We start from the raw sequence: 18,639 nt of genomic DNA, 5'->3' as shown, positions 1-18,639 counted from the left end.
TTAGATCATGAGGAGAAAATCCGGAAGGTGGACAAATTGAAAGACTTGGAGAATACATTGTTATGTGAAGAAATTCATTGGCGCCAAAAATCGAGAGCTTTGTGGCTCAAGGAGGGGGATCGGAATACTCGTTTTTTCCACAAGATGGCTAATTCTCATAGAAGGTACAATCGTGTGGAAGTGCTTAGTATTAATGGCGTTTTATCAGGTGATCCAGTTGAGGTAAAAGATCACATAGTGCAGTATTACCAAAGCCTTTATTCGGAACAAAGCACTTGGCGCCCTAGAATGGATAACCAGCCGTTTTTGTCCATTGATGAGGAGGATAATAGGTGGATAGAAAGAGATTTCGAGGAAAATGAGGTTTGGGAGGTGGTAAAAGGCATGGATGGTGATAAGGCTCCGGGTCCAGATGGCTTTTCCATGGCTTTTTTTCAAGCTTGTTGGGGTGTTATTAAACAAGACGTTATGGCAGTGTTTGCAGAGTTCCATCGTAGACGTCAATTGGTGAAGAGCTTGAATGCAACTTTCATTTCCTTGATTCCGAAGAAGGCGGATGCGGTGGAGATGAAGGACTTTCGGCCCATTAGGCTGGTGGGAGGGGTGTACAAAATTGTGTCTAAGGTTCTTGCCAATAGGATGAGAACTGTTTTGGGTAAGGTCATCTCCTACTCTCAAAATGCTTTTATTGGGGGTCGGCAAATCCTAGATTCCGTTCTCATTGCAAATGAATGTGTGGATAGTCGCATGAAATCAGGGGTGCCAGGTGTTCTTTGTAAACTGGACTTGGAAAAGGCCTATGACCATGTTAATTGGGACTTTGTATTGTATTTGCTGCATAGGTGTGGATTTGGCGAGAGGTGGAGGGCTTGGATAGAGTGGTGTATTAAGACGGTAAGATTCTCCATTCTTGTGAATGGTTCTCCGGAAGGGTTCTTTAACAGTTCAAGGGGACTCCGACAAGGGGATCCTCTCTCACCGTTATTGTTTGTGCTTATTATGGAGGCCTTGAGTAAGATGGTGAATGCGACGGTTGACCAAGGCTTTTTGACGGGTTTCTCGGTGGGAAATAGGGTCTTGTCGGAGTTGATGGTCTCCCACTCCTTATTTGCAGATGATACTTTGATTTTTTGCGAAGATTCTATCGAGCAAATCCGGTATATTCGTCTCATTCTCTTATGTTTTGAAGCTGTTTCTGGCTTGAGAGTGAATCTGGGAAAGTCAAAGATTGTGGCCATTGGTGAGGTGAAGAACATTGGGGTTTTAGCTAACATCCTTGGGTGTAGTGTTGCCGATTTGCCTATGAAGTATTTGGGTCTCCCTCTTGGGGCTTCGTACAAGGATACGGCTATGTGGAATGAAGTGATCGAAAAGATGGAGCGTCAGATGGCAGGTTGGAAGAGAATGTATCTTTCTAAAGGAGGTCGCTTAACCCTCATTAAGAGCACTTTGGCCAATCTTCCGACTTACTTTTTGTCGCTGTTTCCGATTCCTGTAAGTGTAGCTAAAAGGATGGAGAAAGTCCAAAGAGATTTCTTATGGGGAGGATTAGGGGATGAGCCCAAGATGCATCTTGTAAGTTGGAACCAAGTCTGCAGCCCTCTACGATATGGTGGTCTTGGCATTCGGAAGTTGCACCAGTTTAACCAAGCTCTTTTGGGGAAATGGCTTTGGAGATATGCAAATGAAAACGGGGCTCTTTGGTGCAAGGTGATCAAAGCTAAGTATGAAGACCAAGAAGGTGGGTGGTGCACGAAGGATGTTTCGGGCTCTCATGGTGTGGGTCTATGGAAGCATATTCGTAAAGGGTGGAATTCCTTTGCCAAAGGTATTCGGTTTGAGGTGGGGGAGGGTTTGAAAGTACGTTTTTGGCATGATATTTGGTGTGGGGACAATTCTTTGAAGCAAGCTTTCCCGTCCTTATTCAGTATCGCCAGACACAAAGATGCTTGGGTGAAGGATAGTTTTATTGGGAGGAATGGGATTATTGAGTGGAATGTCATTTTCGTTCGATCGGTCCAAGATTGGGAGTTGGAGTTGGTTTCTCCTTTCTTTGATCGGTTGTATTCTTGCAAGGTTTCTCTTGGCAGTGTAGATCGTATTTGCTGGGCTTCGTCTAGGAAGGGCAAGTTTGAGGTTAAGTCGTTCTATAAGGCTCTGTCCATCTCTAATCAAGAGGAGTTTCCTTGGAAGAACATCTGGCGTACTAAGGTGCCTCAGCGGGTGGCTTTTTTTGGGTGGACTGCGGCCCTCGGAAAAATTTTGACTCATGACACGCTGCGCAAGAGGAACATAGTGGTAGTGGAGTGGTGTTGTATGTGCAAGAAGAACGGAGAGTCAGTTGATCATCTTCTTCTCCACTGTGAGCTCACAAGTGTTCTTTGGCACATGATTTTTCAGCGGTTTGGGTTGCATTGGGTCATGCCGTGCCGGATGAGGGACTTGTTTGCTAGTTGGTGGTCGGGAGGACGATCTCGAAGCGCGGTTGTGTGGAAGATGATCCCTTTGTGTCTTATGTGGTGTATTTGGAATGAAAGAAATGCTAGATGTTTTGAAAATTCTACTAGGACTTTAGAGGAATTGACTCATTTTTTATTCTTTACTCTTTACTCTTGGACGGCCGCTTGGCTAGCTCCTTTAGTGATTAGTTTCTCTGAGTTTCTTTTTCATTTTTCTCCTTCCTAGGCGCCCTCTGTTATACTTCTTGTGTATATGGGTTGCGCCCTTCTGCGCTCTTTTTATATCATCCTTATCAAAAAAAAAAAAACGGCGCCAAAAACTTCTTGTGCAAATATCTACCCAAATTAGTAGGTAAATAATTGTACGTTTTACTCGCAAGTGTACAAGATCAAATAATAGTATAGTGCAACAAGTACGAGATCGATCCTACGGAGATTGTTGATTTTGTTTTAGAAGTAATTAAAATACCAAAATTGTCACGAGATTGATATTGATACTAAGGAAAAGAAATAAAGATAAAGATAAGGTAAAGGTAGAACTTTGATATCCACCACTAATCATACTTAGATAATATAACAATATGCCAATGATCCAATCATATTATGAATACTTAATGTTTGCCAACCTAAGGGTATGAGTGTCTATTCCTTAAGCTATTGATTTCTCTAAGCAACGAATTAGGCATGGGTGTCTACTCTAATTCTTTTCTTTCTTAAATGATTTAACATGGGTGTCTATTAAGTTGTTCTTTAAGAAAGCATAAATATGTGAAAATTGACAAACACATGAGGCTTAGGGCATGGGTGTCTACTCTCGGTTCCTCATGTTTATTAACCCAAGAACCCGGTGTGAATTTTTTTTGTTACTTTTCTTAAACCTAGGACTCGATCATCCAAATTGATTTAATTAACTAATCCATACCACATGCATATAATGACCAATCACATACATATGAGGAATTAAAGAAAAGAGGAATTAATCAAGTTAAGCAACACAATATGATTATCACAAAGGCGCCAATATTGAAATATTAAATAAACATAATTAGAGTTTCAATCTAGCATTCCTTAAGAGTTAGCTACACATAAATAAAATAAAACTAAAAAGAAAAGGGAAAGAAAGAACCGAAAATCGCTCCTAGAAGTATCCTCCAATTCCTCTCCCCAAAGTTGTGTCTATTCAAGAACGATTATTCCCAAGGTTTAGAGGTCTATTTATAGGCTTAAGAATACTTTAGAAAACCTAGATACCCTAGTGTTTGCGTAGGGTTTAGTCCTAGTGCAACTAGGACTAGAAAAACCCTAATATGGAAAGCAAAGGGAGTCTGGCCGCAGCTTCTGGAATTCTCCAGCGCACGGGTGCGCTCAATTGCATCCCGTGTGTGCTCGATCGCACCTCTGCGATCGATCGTTTGTCTTCTGCACTCGATCGCAATGCGATCAAGTCTTCTCTTGTGCGAACGAGTGCACGCCATGCTCTCGCTCGTGTGGACCTCTTGAAAGTGCGCTCGATTACAGGTCTCCTGCGATTAATCGCACTACCAGAATATTTTTGCTTGTTTCAAATCTTCTAGTTTTTTCCCAAATTTTGTCCTTTAAGACCGATACTTTTAGGAATGCTTTGTTTTCTTCCAAAGACCTATAAAACAAAGAAAATACAAAAGGAAAGTAAAATAGCACAAACTAACAATACTAAGGAATGAACACATATAAGTTTAAGGGCTAAAATATGAATATTTTGGCACTTAACAGTCATTCACCATAGGAATTAGAAATCGATCTTTAATGGTTACCGCATTTAACTCCTGGTAGTCCGTACAAAACCTCCACAACCCGTCCTTTTTTTTAACCAATAAAATTGGTGATGAAAAAGGACTTTTGCTAGGTCGGATTAGCCTTGTGGTTAGCATCTCCATCACTTGCCACTCTATCTCATTTTTTTGAAAGAGAGCGTATCGATATGGTCTCACGTTAATTGCTACAGTGTCATCTTTTAATGGAATTTTGTTGTCAAAAATCCAGGAAGGTGGAATTTACAGGGACTCTTCAAGACCATGATGGAATTCCTGGAGCAAGTCGTGGATTTCTGGTGGTAAGGTTATAGCCTCTGCTTGGGGCTTCACCAGTGAGACAATGACAAATAATTCCCCTCCTTGCATTTCACGGTCAAGAGTCTGGATAAGTATCTCACGAATGGGCTCTACCGCCTGGGCTGCGAGTGTGATGGACTGACCATCCCATTGAAAACTCATCGTCATTGTTTTTCAATTACATAGCACGAGCCCAAGAATTTCTAACCACTGAATACCCAATACAACATCTAACCCATGCAATGGTAAGGAATATAATGTAGTGGAAAATTGAAACCCTTTAATGGAAATTAGCACATTCTCATACCTCTCTCGGCACTGTAGCCTTTCATCATTTGCTACCTTGACAGCAAATTCTTCCACCGGTGTTACAGGAAGTTGTAGTGCTTGAGCCACCTTATGATCCACGAAATTGTGGGTAGACCCACTATCAATCAAGATGATCAATGTCCTACCAATGACAGCTTTGATACGCATGGTTTTTGGGTCCATTACAGCCGGCAATCGCATGGAGAGAGATGAGCGGTTCTTCCTCCTCCTCGACCGGTTTGCCGTCTATTGCTCCTTCAAACGGGTTTCCATCATCATCCACTGCATCTTCCGTGGTGTAAGCTTCAAGGAAGAAAGCTTGAGGTTTTTGACACCGGTGTCCCGGCGTGAATTTCTCATTGCAAGAAAAACATAAGCCCTTCTCTCGATGTTTTTGCATCTCCTCCCATGACAATTTCTTTGCACTTCCAAATGAATATGTCAGTGTTGCTGGTACTGCCGCAGATGGCCCAGCAGTGGTTGTGACTTGCCTATAAGATTTTTGCATGAAGTTGGTGTAGTGGGACTTGGGCCCTTCACTTCGCGTTGTCTTCCGTGATTTTGAGAGATTTTCATCCCTCATGCATGCCAACTCAATGGCATCACGAAGGGTCTTGGGTTTGAACATTCGAATTGTAGAGACAATGTCTTGCTTTAAGCCCCCAAGGAATGCTCCTACTAGTGCTTTTTGACGCCACCCATCCACCCAATTCGCTAGACGTTCAAACTCTTGTTGGTATTCCCGCAATGTCCCCACTTGCTGGATTTTGGTAAGTGCTTCGTCATAGTCCTCAATTTCAGTACGACCAAAACGGATCATCAACTCCCGTTCAAATACCTCCCAAGTAATGGCCAATTGTTCCTCCTGATACAGCTTCTTTAACCATTGCCACCATTGATCGGCCTCACTTTCTAGATGAAAGGCGGCCAATGACACCCGTTGTTCCTCCGGAGTTTGCTTATAGTCTAAGTATTGGACTACCCGGTTTATCCAAACTGTAGGAATCGTCACTCAAATAACGGGGAAAATCCAGTTTAGCGAAGCCATTTGATCCCTTAGAACCATTTGAATGCCCGGTAGAATGATCCCCATGCCCTTGAAATGATCCTTGATCTTTTGTCCCAGATGACTTGCCCTTCTCGAGAGACTTGGAGAATAATTCCCTAAGCTCACGAAAATTAGACTATGACTCCGTACCCAGCTTTCTCAATTCCTTCTTTCAGCTCATGTATTTCCATCTCCAATTTCTCGATGCAATCCTTGTTGGTAGCCATGCTCTGATACCAAATTGATAGGACTCCTCGATAATTTGAACAGAAATAGATAGATATATGATAGATAATGAACTCCAATTAAGGGTTGGAGACAAACCACAAAAACAAATGTCTGATTACAATTTGTATAACCCATGGATTCTACGATCATTGTCTTATACTAGACTCACACACGACTTCTACTCACACACGACTACCCACATAACATAATAGATACCCACTAAAACATAACCACCTGAACATAATACTTATCTACCGACGTAAGATAACAATTACCCATATGACATAACCACTTCCCATTCCACTACCATGCTACAACGTGCCATAACCACTTCCCCTTTTACTGTCATGCTGCCCCACGTCTCCTTTAGCTTTACTCCATGACCGAATCCTGTATGATTGGCACGTCTTCCCCTTCTACTGCAAGATAACATGGATTAGGATGGTGAGAGTGTTGGGTCCTTCGTGGCAATCTATCAGAAGTAAATTACTTGTTGTTAACTACTAGGCATGGAAGTCATATGCTTATAGTATGAAGCCTTGAATAAGTGACATCTGCAACCATCTTTTCTGGCAAATATATGTTAGTTTTGTGGGTCATTTTAGTATCTAATAGTATTTATTCTACTTTTCCAGGTCGTGTTTGTGTTCCTATTGATCCAAATTGTTGTGAGGAATTTGATCCTACTGCAGTACCAACCCTTTCTAAGGTAAACTTGTATGGAGTGATCATTGTTTCGTTTCCGTTGCATAACTGCTTGCCAGAAGGGAAGATTTTTCAATCCCAGTTGAAACATTTTGTAAATTTTTTTATCTAAGAACAACTTAGCTCTTGTTCTAATGATGTAGACCTTGAGTTATTGCTGATTTCTATGTGATGCAATCTATTTAGGTTCAACAATTTCCATTAGTGTCTGGACAGAAATTTGCCTAGAATTACTCAATATAAGAACAGTAATACTGGGCTGAGAAGAAGTGAAATTTTACATAACCTACTCTTATGCCTTATTGGAAATTGTGGAGTTGTGACTGCTCCCCATTTTTTATTATTGAAGCTTTGTAAGGTTTGGACAAGGGACCTAGCCCATACCAATATCCTTTTCTACTATTTTTTTCTAATTTGATCTTTCATAGTCTTAATACTTGTCCACATGGCCAACTCCAAGTTGTATGAACAGAGGCTTTGTTAAGTTGTTTAGTCTTAGCTCTCATCCATAAAACTCATCTCAGCTAAGCAATATATATCTTGATTTCTCCACTGAGACCATCTTAATATTTAGAGTCATACAATATTAATAAAAATAAAAAAAATAGAATCATAAACTAATTAGTATTTTTTTGGGTTCAGCATAATGAAAGTCTTCTTTAGGCCTAGTTTTGGGCTATTAATTTTTTTCTGTTAGAATTTCTTGAGAACTTTGATGGGTAGCTTGTTTATGCTGTTACTCAAACTCAACTTCATTAAGCATTTGTCCCAACTGCCTGTTACTCAAGTAAAATATGACTAGCATGATGCAGCTCATCTTTTCCTTAGCCAGCTGCCTTCTGTCCTACATGCTTGCTAAGAGCATCCAGTTAATGTGTCACTTGATTAACAACCACATGATTTAACTAATCCAACATTTGTTTTTTTAATGCATGACATGCTAGTTTTTGTGTCTAGAAATCTTCTTCTTGGAGCACACTTGTACCTTAATACTTTCACTTTATTACAGATTATGTGGAATTTGTCTCCTGGATCTCAAGAAGTCTTGTTTATTTATTTATCTAATTTTTGCAGCTTTTAGAAGAAATGAACGTGGGAGCTTTGAGACCAGATGTTGATAATGGTATGTTAATACAAAACTAAGACCTTTTTTTTTTTTAATTACCTTTACAGTCCTTGTCTTCATCATCAAATTTTGTATGCATCCTGTACTTCTTTGGTGGTTCATGAAGTCAATCTAAAAGCAATGACACCAGATAGTTGATGCAAGGGTGGGGCTTCCTTTCCATTTAGGATTTGTTAAATTAGTGTAGGAGATGATAACACCTGAGAAGTTAAATTGGCGGTCAGATAGTTGTATGATTAGTCAACTTTTGTTTTAGGTCTTGCATGCTCCCTTCGACACAGATACCATTTGGAATTTGTTTTTCCAGTAGCACTGATTGTGTGGTAAATTTTTTGCTTGATAGCAGAATGGGATAGAACCTCACTTGGCAAATCAATCAGGTTTTTCAGATCATCTTTCTTGCAGCCTCTGCTGAAGTCTTGCAAGGTATTTCTCGCCCTCTCTTCTTGTCCCTTTTTATGTCAATTTAAGAAATTTCCTTCTAGTTCAGAATTGTCTTGACATGTGTCTGCTTATTTCAAATTTATGGCTGCACTTTTGGACTTTGATTGGGTGGTCCTCGGTCTATGTTTTGGATTATTCTAGGTTACCTATTTTACCATATACAGTTTCTTCTAAAATACAGACTATTTGTGAAAAGTTAGGCCTTGGAAATGGTCTCCCTTTTTTTTATCTTCCCCTTTCAAGGAATGTCAAAAAGGTTGCTAATGCATGTCTATTTCTTCCTCATAATGCATTTGCTTTAAACTCTTATGTAAATATATAAATTCTTTTTCCGTAGTTAGATTTTTCTAAGCTGCTAGTTTTGGAGAAGCACTAGGTTAACTATGCAATTCACAAAATTGTTGCAGGAGGAGATAGAAAATTCGTACAATGCGAAACTGCAACACTCAAAGAATTCCATGAGTTGGTAATGCTCTCTAGTTAATTCATCAACATGCACCCAGCTTTCAGAGTCACCCTTAACTATTAATGTGAAATTATATTTTAAGGAATTTGTGTTGTTGCTGGCGGACTTCATTTTGTTTAATGGAAAAAGTTTGAACGCAAATGCAACATTTCATCTTAGTATATTCTGCTGCAACTATGTTGCTAGAATGCCCTACTTTTCCAATGAAAACTGCATGAACACGGCATAAATTTCTTTGTTCTCATCTGTTAAAGGAGACTATTGTACCCATTAATCTGGATGTATTTATCTCAATAGAAAGCTTTTTTTTTATTTAACTGATTTCATTCTAAGCCTTAGATGTCCTAGATTTTTTGTCTATCACAACCAGTACAGTAGATTGTTGATAAGAAATGGCCATTTATGGTGATGAATAAATACGGTTGATTAAAGTTGATTTTCACCTAATTATTTATGGCATGATGTAAAATATCTGATGCGGAAAGTAGAATTCATTCCAGTGGGAGCCAGAAATCACTATCGGTACTATTCGGTAGAGACTGCTCCATAGTTGACCTTGTCACCTTGAGAGTGCCATTTTCAAATCTACTTGCATGTGCAATTATATTGCTGCCAGCCTGCCAAATGCATCTGTTATCTCAAGAAAGCTGCTAGAAATTTAATTTAGACTAAGGTTACGTGTGGTACGTGGAAAGCCTTTTATTGAAAATAGAAGATCATCGTTTATATATGTATATATTAAACACCAAAACATCATTTTGGATTAGGTATATGTTATGTTTATATTGTTCACATTTAACTCATTCACTTGGGCAAAATAGCAAAAGTAATCTGAAATTAATATATTTTCAAAACATTTGGACTTAAAAAAAAATTAAAACAATTCCAAAACAATAAAAATCAGTCCAACTTATTTTTAAAATCATTTAAAATAGGTTGTAATAGAGACCTAAAGAAGGTTTAAGAGATTAAAATATGCCTATTATCTAAAATGTGGATAGCGGATAATATTTGCATTTAATAATTAAAATAACTGCGTAGATGCAGTTAGTAAAAACATTATGCAAATGTGGATATCTAAAAGTGATATTCGCATTTTACGGATGCGGCTATTAATATTTCAAATAATTGTATATGCATGTACACCCCTAATGGGAATGACTAATATCTTGTTAAACTGCTTCTCGGCCTAGCAAATGTTTTCTTTCAAGATACATATAATTATCGTCTATAAAGACTTAACTTGATATTAACATTTAATATATCACACGTCCCCAATAATTGTAATCACCACAACTCTTATCATCCTAATCACCACAACTCCTATCATCCTAAAGCCTATGCTAAAAAATTAATTTTCACACACCAAATAGTAGGAGGGACCAAATCACATGAGCTTTAAAGAATAAGATGTGATGTATAGCATTATTCCGTGTCTTTGTCTAGTCTACATGCGCATAGGGTTGTACATTTTACAAGTATATTAGCCTCTCAACTCTCATCATAATGGCTCAAGAAAGACAATCTTACACGGAACGGCTCTCAATATGTTGTGGTTCTAATCTAAAGAAGCATCATTACCTCGGTTTCTTTTTGTTTTTTATTTTTTTATTCTATAAAGACTTAGCTTGATGTTGTGGTCCTCATGGACTTGTGCAATTTTATTTCTTCTGAAATATACCAAGTCTTGGACCAGGTTGGTTTGACAATTCTATTACTTGTACAGTACGTGTCACATTAGAGGTAACGTTTTTTATACCCCACCAGAATTGAAACATAATATATATATATATATATATATATATATATATATATATATATATATATATATATATTATGTTTCAATTCTGGTGAAATCTTTGTGTATATATATATATATATATATATATATATATAAAAGAGGAATGTTAGACATCTGACACATTTTACAAAATTTTTTACAAGTGTGATACAACACATTGAATTTCTCAAAAAATTTGAATTTATTTCATATTTAATCATTTTTGTGCAACATCAATTTTAAAAGTTTTTTTTTTTTTGCAAAAAGTGCATTTTCCATATATAAAATTATTCAAAGGACTATATATATATATGTAAACGGTTTTTTTTTTTTTTTTTTTTGTAGATTTGGCGCTTATGGTCCGCCACCCCTAATGGACAACCACTCCTTAATTTTATATATATATATATATATATATATATATATATTAATGGGACATATGTCCTATTTATGGCCTCAAGATCTCTTTAAAGAGATCCTAACTAGATATTTTTCAGTCCAAAATGGACCGGAGAGGATCCTAATCCTAAAAAGACCAATTAAACATGCTTCATTTTTAATTATTGTCAAATATATTCCACCTAGAGTTAAAAAAAGTGAAAGTTATAATATTTTACTTTGTCCTGAGCTTACTTTTTCATCAGCTAAACGGTGAATGTATTACTTTCCCAAAAAGTGAATCACCCATTTAATTAGGGGGATAAATGCAAAATTGGTTTTGCTAGAATATGTAATATTCAGCACTTATCAGCTGCCACCTCACTCTTCTATGCATGGCATGTTACAATACTTCCCTATTTCAAAACACCTTGCCCACAAGGTGTGGGTAAGCCTTTTTCAAAGCATAAAACTCCTCCCAAGTGGCATCTTCAGGAGACTGGCTTGCCCACCTCACTAATCTGTAATTGCATGATTCTTATGAGGTCTAGACCTACGAGCTAGAACTGCAACTGGCTTTGGCTGAATGATCCCATTCCCATCAACAGGAGGCAAAATAGAGACTCCAATATTACTTCTTCTTATCTTTGGCTTGAGCTAGGAGACATGAAACACAAGATGTATCCTGGCAGTAATTGGTAAGTTCTGTTCATAAGCTACCTCTCCTACCTTTCTAACAATTGTGAAAGGACCATAGAATCTAGGAGACAATTTTAAAGTCCTTCGAGTAACCAAGGAGCCCTGTCTATAGGGTTGCAGCCTGAGATACACTTGCTGTCTAATGGCTAAGGTCCTTTTAGACCTCCTCAGGTCAGCATATTTCTTCATTCTTTGTTGAGCATGCTGAAGATTGTGCTGTAAAAGGGCTAAGATCTCCTCTTTACACCTTAAGACTTCATCCACAGTTGCCATCTTAGTAGTTCCTGGCACATAAGTCAACAATCTAGGTGGTAGTCTTCCATAAACAGCTTCAAAGGGTGTCATCTTGATGGATCCCTGCCAACTGGTATTATACCAACAATCAGCCCAAGGTAGCCAAGGTATCCACTGCTTAGGCCTATCATGAGCAAAGCACCTCAAATAGTTCTTCAAACTTTTGTTAACTATCTCAGTTTGCCCATTTGTTTATGTATGGTAGCTAGTGCTCATCTTAAGTGTGGTTTCCTGCATTCAAAACAATTCCTTCTAGAATGTACTGGTAAAAGTAGGGTCACGATCAGAAACTATGGATGTAGGCATACCATGTAGCTTAATGATGTGAGTACCAAAAAGTTGAGCAACCTTGGATGCAATGTAAGGATGAGCCAAAGAGGTGAAGTGACTGTATTTAGACATTTTGTCCACTACTACAAGGACCACAGAATGCCCATTGGAGAGTGGTAATCCTTCCACAAAGTCCATGGAGATGTCAGACCAAATCTGGAGAGGAATTGGGAGGGGTTGCAACAATCCAGCAGGAGATGTGTTCTCATGTTATTTTGCTGGCAAATTTCACACTCCCTAATAAATTGTTTCAGATCCTTTTTCATTCCCTTCCCCAAAAAAACTCCCTTTTGCTCTCTACATTGTTCTTTCATAACCCGAGTGACCTGCCACGGGATCACTAAGCACAAAGGCTAAAACTTGAGCCTTAATGATTGGATCATCTCCTAAGCAAAGTCTATTTTTATAAAACATCAATTCATCCATGTAAGCATATTTATTGGTATTCAAGTGATTATTCTGCCACTTTGCAACCAACTCCTTCATTATCAATTCTTCCTTGTAATGCACTTTCAGCTTAGCAACCCAATCCGAGGTAGGAATTGATAAAAGAGCAATGGTGACCTCCTCTATCCACCCTTCTCTTCTAGATAGAGCATCTGTGTTGTGCCAAATACTACCTAAATTAATAGATAGTAATTGGTACATTTTAAGTCGCAAGTGCACAAGATCAAAATAGTAATATAGTGCAGCAAGTACAAGTTCGTTCCCATGAGGATTGTAATTTTGCATAGAATTGATTAAAATATCAAAGTTGTCGCTAAATTGATATTGTTAGATTGAAAAGAAATAAAGATAAATGAAAAGATAGGGCTTTGATATCCACCACTAATCATGCTCAATAATATAACAATATGCCAATGTTCCAATCATGTTATGAATACCTAAAGTTTGCCAACCTAAGGGTATGGGTGTCTACTCCTTAAGCTACTGATCTTCCTAAGCAACGAATTAGGCATGAGTGTCTACCCTAATTCTTTTCTTTCTTAAAAAATTTAGCATGAGTGTCTACAAAGTTGTTCTTTAAGAAAGAATAAATCTGTGGAAATCGACAAACACATGAGGCCTAGGGCAAAGGTGTCTACACCCAATTCCCCATGTTGATTAACCCAAGAACCCGTGAGGAAATTCTTTTGTCACTCAATTAAGCCCAAGACTTAATCATCCAAATTGACATAAATAACTAATCCGTACCACATGTATATAATGGCCAACTACACACATATGAGGAATTCAATAAAACAGGAATTAATCAAGTTAAGCATCACAATATGATTATCACAAAAGCGCCAATATTGAAATATTAAAGAAACATAATTAGGGCATCAATCTAGCCCTACTAAAGTAATTAGTTACAAATATTTTAAAATAAAGGGAAAAGAAATAACCGAAAACTGCTCCTAGAAGTAGCCTTTGTTAAGTGCCAAAATATTCATATTTTAGCCCTTAACTTACATTTGTTAATTCCTTAATTTTGATCAATTTATGTCATTTTAGCTCTTTTATGTGTTTTCTTTGTTTTTGTAGGCCTTTGGAAGAAAAGGAAGCAATCTCGGAAGTTTTGGGCTTAAAGAGCTATTTTGGAAAAGAATGAAGGCTCTAGTAGTGCAATCGACCGCAGTGGATCTGCGATGGAGCGCACTACAAGCGAAGACCATGAGCGCAAGGCGTGCGCTTGTGCGCACCAGAGGAAGCCTCGATCGCACTTGCGATTGAGCGCTAGCACGAAGGATTCGATCGCACACGGGCTGCGATCGAGCGCACCCGTGCGTGAGGAGCAAGCCAACCGCCAACCTTTATATGGAAAGTGTGATTTTAGGGTTTTGTAGCTTTGTGCGAACTAGGGCTCAAACCCTACTTTTTTTAGGATTTTTAGAATACTCCTAAGGCTTATAAATAGACCCTTAAACCTATAGAATAGACACAATTTCCAAGGAGAAGAATTGGAGCTCTTCAAGTTCCAGTTTTGGGTTTATTCTTTTCCTTTCTATTTTGATTTTATGAAGATGTTTAACATCAAACTCTTGGTAACTAATTTACTTAGTAGGGCTAGATTGAAGCCGTAATTATGTTTATTTAATATTCAATATTGGCGCATTTGTGATGATTATGTTGTGATATTTAACTTGATTAATTCCTGATTTCATGAATTCCTCATATGTGTTTGCCTGATCAATATATGCATATGGTATGGACTACTTAGTTAAATCAGTTTGGATGACCGGGTCCTGTGTTTAGTAAAAATAACAAAAGAAATCCACACCGGATTCTTGGGTTAATCAACATGGGGAACCAGGAGTAGACACCCATGCCCTAGGCCTCATGTGTTTGTCGATTTCCACAAATTCATGCTTTCTTAAAGAACAACTTAGTAGACACCCATGCTAAATCCTTTAAGAAAGAAAAGAATTAGAGTGTCTACCATGCCTAATTCGTTGCTTAGGGAAATCAATAGCTGAAGGAGTAGACATCCATACCCTCAGGTTAACAAACATTAAGTGTGCATGACATGATCAAAGCATTGTCATATTGTTATATTATCTAAATATAATTAGTGGTGGATATCAAAGCCTTACATTTTAATATTATCAAATCAAAATCAATCTTTATTTTGTTTTACTTAAGGAATTTATTTTAAGCAAAATTTAGCAATCCTCGAGGGAATGATCTCGTACTTGCATCATATACTACTATGTTGACCTTGTGCATTTGCGGGTAAAACGTACAATTATTTACCTATTAATTTAGATAGATATTTGCACAACAAGTTTTTGGCACTGTTGCCGGGGATTGTTTGATTTTGTTTGGAAGTTTTTTTTTTTTTTTTTCCTTAGTGTACTTTTGTTTTAATTTAGTTTTCTATTTTCTATTTTTTTTGTAGTTACTGTTCTGCCTCTGGAGATGCGCTCGAGCGCCCAACAAGGGCGATCGAACGCACCTCACGGTGCGATTGATCACACATCCAAAGAGCAGCGCAGTTACTGCACTAATTATAGAGTCTGCATCATCGTGCAGGGTCAGTTGAGTCTGCATCTTCGTAAGTTTTATTTTCAATTTTGTTTTTATTTTCCCTTCTTAATTTAAACTTTTTGGCATTTTATTTTTAATTTCACACATGTGGGGAGGCATTCCGACACCCCATGGACCATGTTCTTTATGCCATGACCCTTATCACCATGTTAGAGAATGTCTTATAATGAGACAAATTTCTAACAAATTTAATGGGCATAAGAACACATTGTTCTCTAGACTGGGGAACAACCGCTATTTTTATTCCTGTAACCCAACATGGAGCCAACTGTCCAATCTCTCACGGCAAGCTCAAGCTCCCAGAATTCATGCTCCACAATCTCAAGGATTGCAACATCACTCATATCAGCAATTCTATGATCAAGCATATTCCTCTCAATCAGCTCCACAACAGTAATATCAGGCTAAACTACCTTCTCTTGAGTTTTCTGAAAATATATTAGCTCTGATCAATTCAGCAATTGAGGAGATGAAGAACTCTAATTTGAAATTAGTTAAAAGGACGGAGGCCCATTGTACACAAAGAACAAATTTTCTCAAAAAGGAAGAGCCCCAAAGTCAGTCAGTTACCACTATTCATGGACATTATATGGAGGAAGAGAGTATTTGCTATCATGAAGAGGAGTCATCTCCACAGTTCTATGATCATTCCTATTCATGTCTTAGCCCCAGTTTGCGGCAATCCATTTTCAAGATAGAAGCTCATGAAGATGAGCCATCTCCCATCAATTGGTATCAACATTATCATGAAGAGAAGCTATCTCCAATCGATTGGCCTCAACAATACCAAGAAGAACCACCTCCTCCAAAAAGGTCTACCTTAGAAGAAGTGAGTCCTACCTTAGAAGAAGCACATGCCAGCTTAAAAGAAATAATATAAGTTTCCCTTAGCCAAATGGAGGAAAGAAATCTATCATTTGAAAGGAGGGAGAACTCCCGTATGCAATCATTTGAAAGGATGAAGGCTCATCTTAAGCAAATATCAGATATCCTCAAAGAAGAAGAGTGTCAAAGTCAGTTGGTGGCCAATCCTAATGAGCATTACATGGAGGAAGAGTACACCTACTATTATGAGCAAGCTGTCACACTGAGGAGTGAAGAGGTGGTTGAAAAGCAAGTGGAAGTAGGGAAGGAGGAGCAAACCGAAGTTCCACAAGAGCCACAACAGGAAAAAGAAGAGAGGACTGAGATTTCTTCAACATTAGTTCTTATTCTTGAAACACCAAGAGGCCAAGAGAGAAGTTTGTTAGAGCTACCACATGAGCAAATTGAGGACATCAAAATAGAGAAGCTCCCTGAGTTTTCTTCCTACTTTATTCCAATTCATGATTTCCCACCGGATGAGAAACTGTTTGAGAAAGCTCAAAGTGGTCCTCCTCGATCTATAAACACTCAAAAGCATCTTGCAACGGAAAATATTCATTCCCTTTGGTACAAGAGAAGGAAAGATTGGTGCTTCAAGTTTAAAGTACCACAGTCTAGCTAAAGACGTTAAACTTAGCGCTCATGGGAGGCACCCCACAGCATATCCTTTTTATTTTTATTTGTTTGTTTTATTTTATTTTATTTTGTTGTGTTTATTTTATTTTGTTTATGTTTTCCTTTGTTACTTTAGTGTTTTGTAGGGACAAGTGTGCTTCAATTCAAAGTTTGAGGGTGTGCTATGAGCCATACTACTCCAAACAGTTCATCCATCTCCCAGGTAAATTCTTTCCATGTTATAGACCATTGGGGACAATGTGTAATTTAAGTTTGGGGGTATAGGAACACTTTACACACCTTGTCCCAGTTTCATGCTGTTTGCTTTGTTTGTTTTGTTGTTAAATAATAATAATAATAATAAAAATAATAAAAATGCATGTTCATGTTTGCCTTAAAATTTTGGTTAATCTGAAAGAATTGTGGTTTGATTTCATTGGTGAGCTTAAAATTTTGAACACATGATCTGATGATAGAATTTGTTAGTTTGGTTATTTGCTTAGGACAGTTGAGAATTCACATGTTTGATCTAATCTTACACAAGCACATTAGCACATAATTTGTGGGGTATGGCATGAAAGTCTGATGTGTGTGTTTTTATGTCTTGGGTGAAACTGGATATAGATACTTTGGCATATAAAAAAAAAAAAAAATCATTGATAAGCTTTTCACTAAGTAACTAGACCTCTTGCCTCAAAGCATTGAGTGTTCACGTCAAAAGGTGAAGAATTTTGATTTGATTAATGTCATGGTTAGTTTGGTTTCATAACCTTTTTGACTCGAGTTAGTAAGTCCTTAGGGGTGTTTTACACCTAATGCCCTAAAACCACCTAGTTTGGGAGTCATTGACTTAACACTCGTTACATGGGTCAATTATAAAGCTTAAGGGAACTAAACATTGCACAACCTGGCCAAAAAAAAAAGAAGAAAAAAGAAATATATGCCATAGGTATTCAGTCTAATAGGGATTTCAATTAACTTTGAGATATTGAGACATCGCACTAATAAATGTGCTAGGTTCACTTTACATTGTTTTCAAACTTGTGATGGTTTAGCATGTCCTTAGTAAGTAATTAAACTTTGAGATTCCAATTCATTGTGAAGATGGCGTTTATCTTTTTAAGTTTGCTAATAAATGAAAATCATGATCTTAAAGTGATACTTTAATTTTTGGGATAACATGAACTGTGCATGATGTTTGTGGGTAACATTTCTAGAAAACCCTCACGAGACTCCACTCGTCATCAAGGAAATTCCTAGGGGTTTAAGAGGCTTGTTGCATATGCTAAATGCAATCATACATCCTACGAAAGATGGATTTATCTTTTTGTTTTTTGTTTTTCCATTTAGTTTTTAAGTTTCGTATTGCTAAGGGACTAGCAATATGTAAGTTTGAGGGTGTGTTAAGTGCCAAAATATTCATATTTTAGCCTTAACTTACATTTGTTAATTCCTTAATTTTGATCATTTATGTCATTTTAGCTATTTTATGTGTTTTCTTTGTTTTTGTAGGCCTTTGGAAGAAAAGGAAGCAATCTCGGAAGTTTTAGGCTTAAAGAGCTATTTTGGAAAAGAATGAAGGCTTTGGTAGTGCGATCGATTGCAGTGGATCTGCAATTGAGTGCACTATAGATGAAGACCACGAGCGCAAAGCATGCGCTCGTGCACACCAGAGGAAGCCTCGATCGCACCTGCGATCGAGCACTAGCACGAAGGATCGATCGCATACCTGCGATCGATCGCACTCGGGCTGCGATCAAGCGCACCCGTGCGT

At 37.8% G+C, this 18,639-nt stretch overlaps 2 protein-coding genes across 2 annotated transcripts in view; one reads left to right on the top strand and one right to left on the bottom strand.

Moving 5' to 3' along the window:
• Nucleotides 1–9,192, top strand: part of LOC132175726 (uncharacterized) — a gene marked incomplete at its 5' end in the record, with an annotated part of 32,672 nt that extends 23,480 nt beyond the window's left edge. The window contains 4 exon segments of the mRNA XM_059587753.1: nt 6,770–6,843; nt 7,914–7,962; nt 8,309–8,391; nt 8,817–9,192. Coding sequence (XP_059443736.1) covers nt 6,770–6,843; nt 7,914–7,962; nt 8,309–8,391; nt 8,817–8,879 — 269 coding nt within the window. The 3' untranslated portion in view covers nt 8,880–9,192.
• A 2,357-nt stretch (nt 9,193–11,549) lies between these two features.
• LOC132174235 (uncharacterized) lies at nt 11,550–12,077 on the bottom strand. The gene is made up of 2 exons (XM_059585926.1): nt 11,763–12,077; nt 11,550–11,690 (listed from the first exon to the last, which is right to left on the bottom strand). Exons 1-2 carry the CDS (start codon nt 12,075–12,077, stop codon nt 11,550–11,552), a joined length of 456 nt encoding a protein of 151 aa, XP_059441909.1.
• Nucleotides 12,078–18,639: the final 6,562 nt, after the last annotated feature.

Source organism: Corylus avellana, chromosome ca3, assembly GCF_901000735.1.
Source record: "Corylus avellana chromosome ca3, CavTom2PMs-1.0".
In the NCBI taxonomy this organism is placed as follows: domain Eukaryota; kingdom Viridiplantae; phylum Streptophyta; class Magnoliopsida; order Fagales; family Betulaceae; genus Corylus; species Corylus avellana.
The sequence above is the reverse complement of the archived record's forward strand: the minus strand, read 5'-3'. Positions and strand labels throughout refer to the sequence as shown.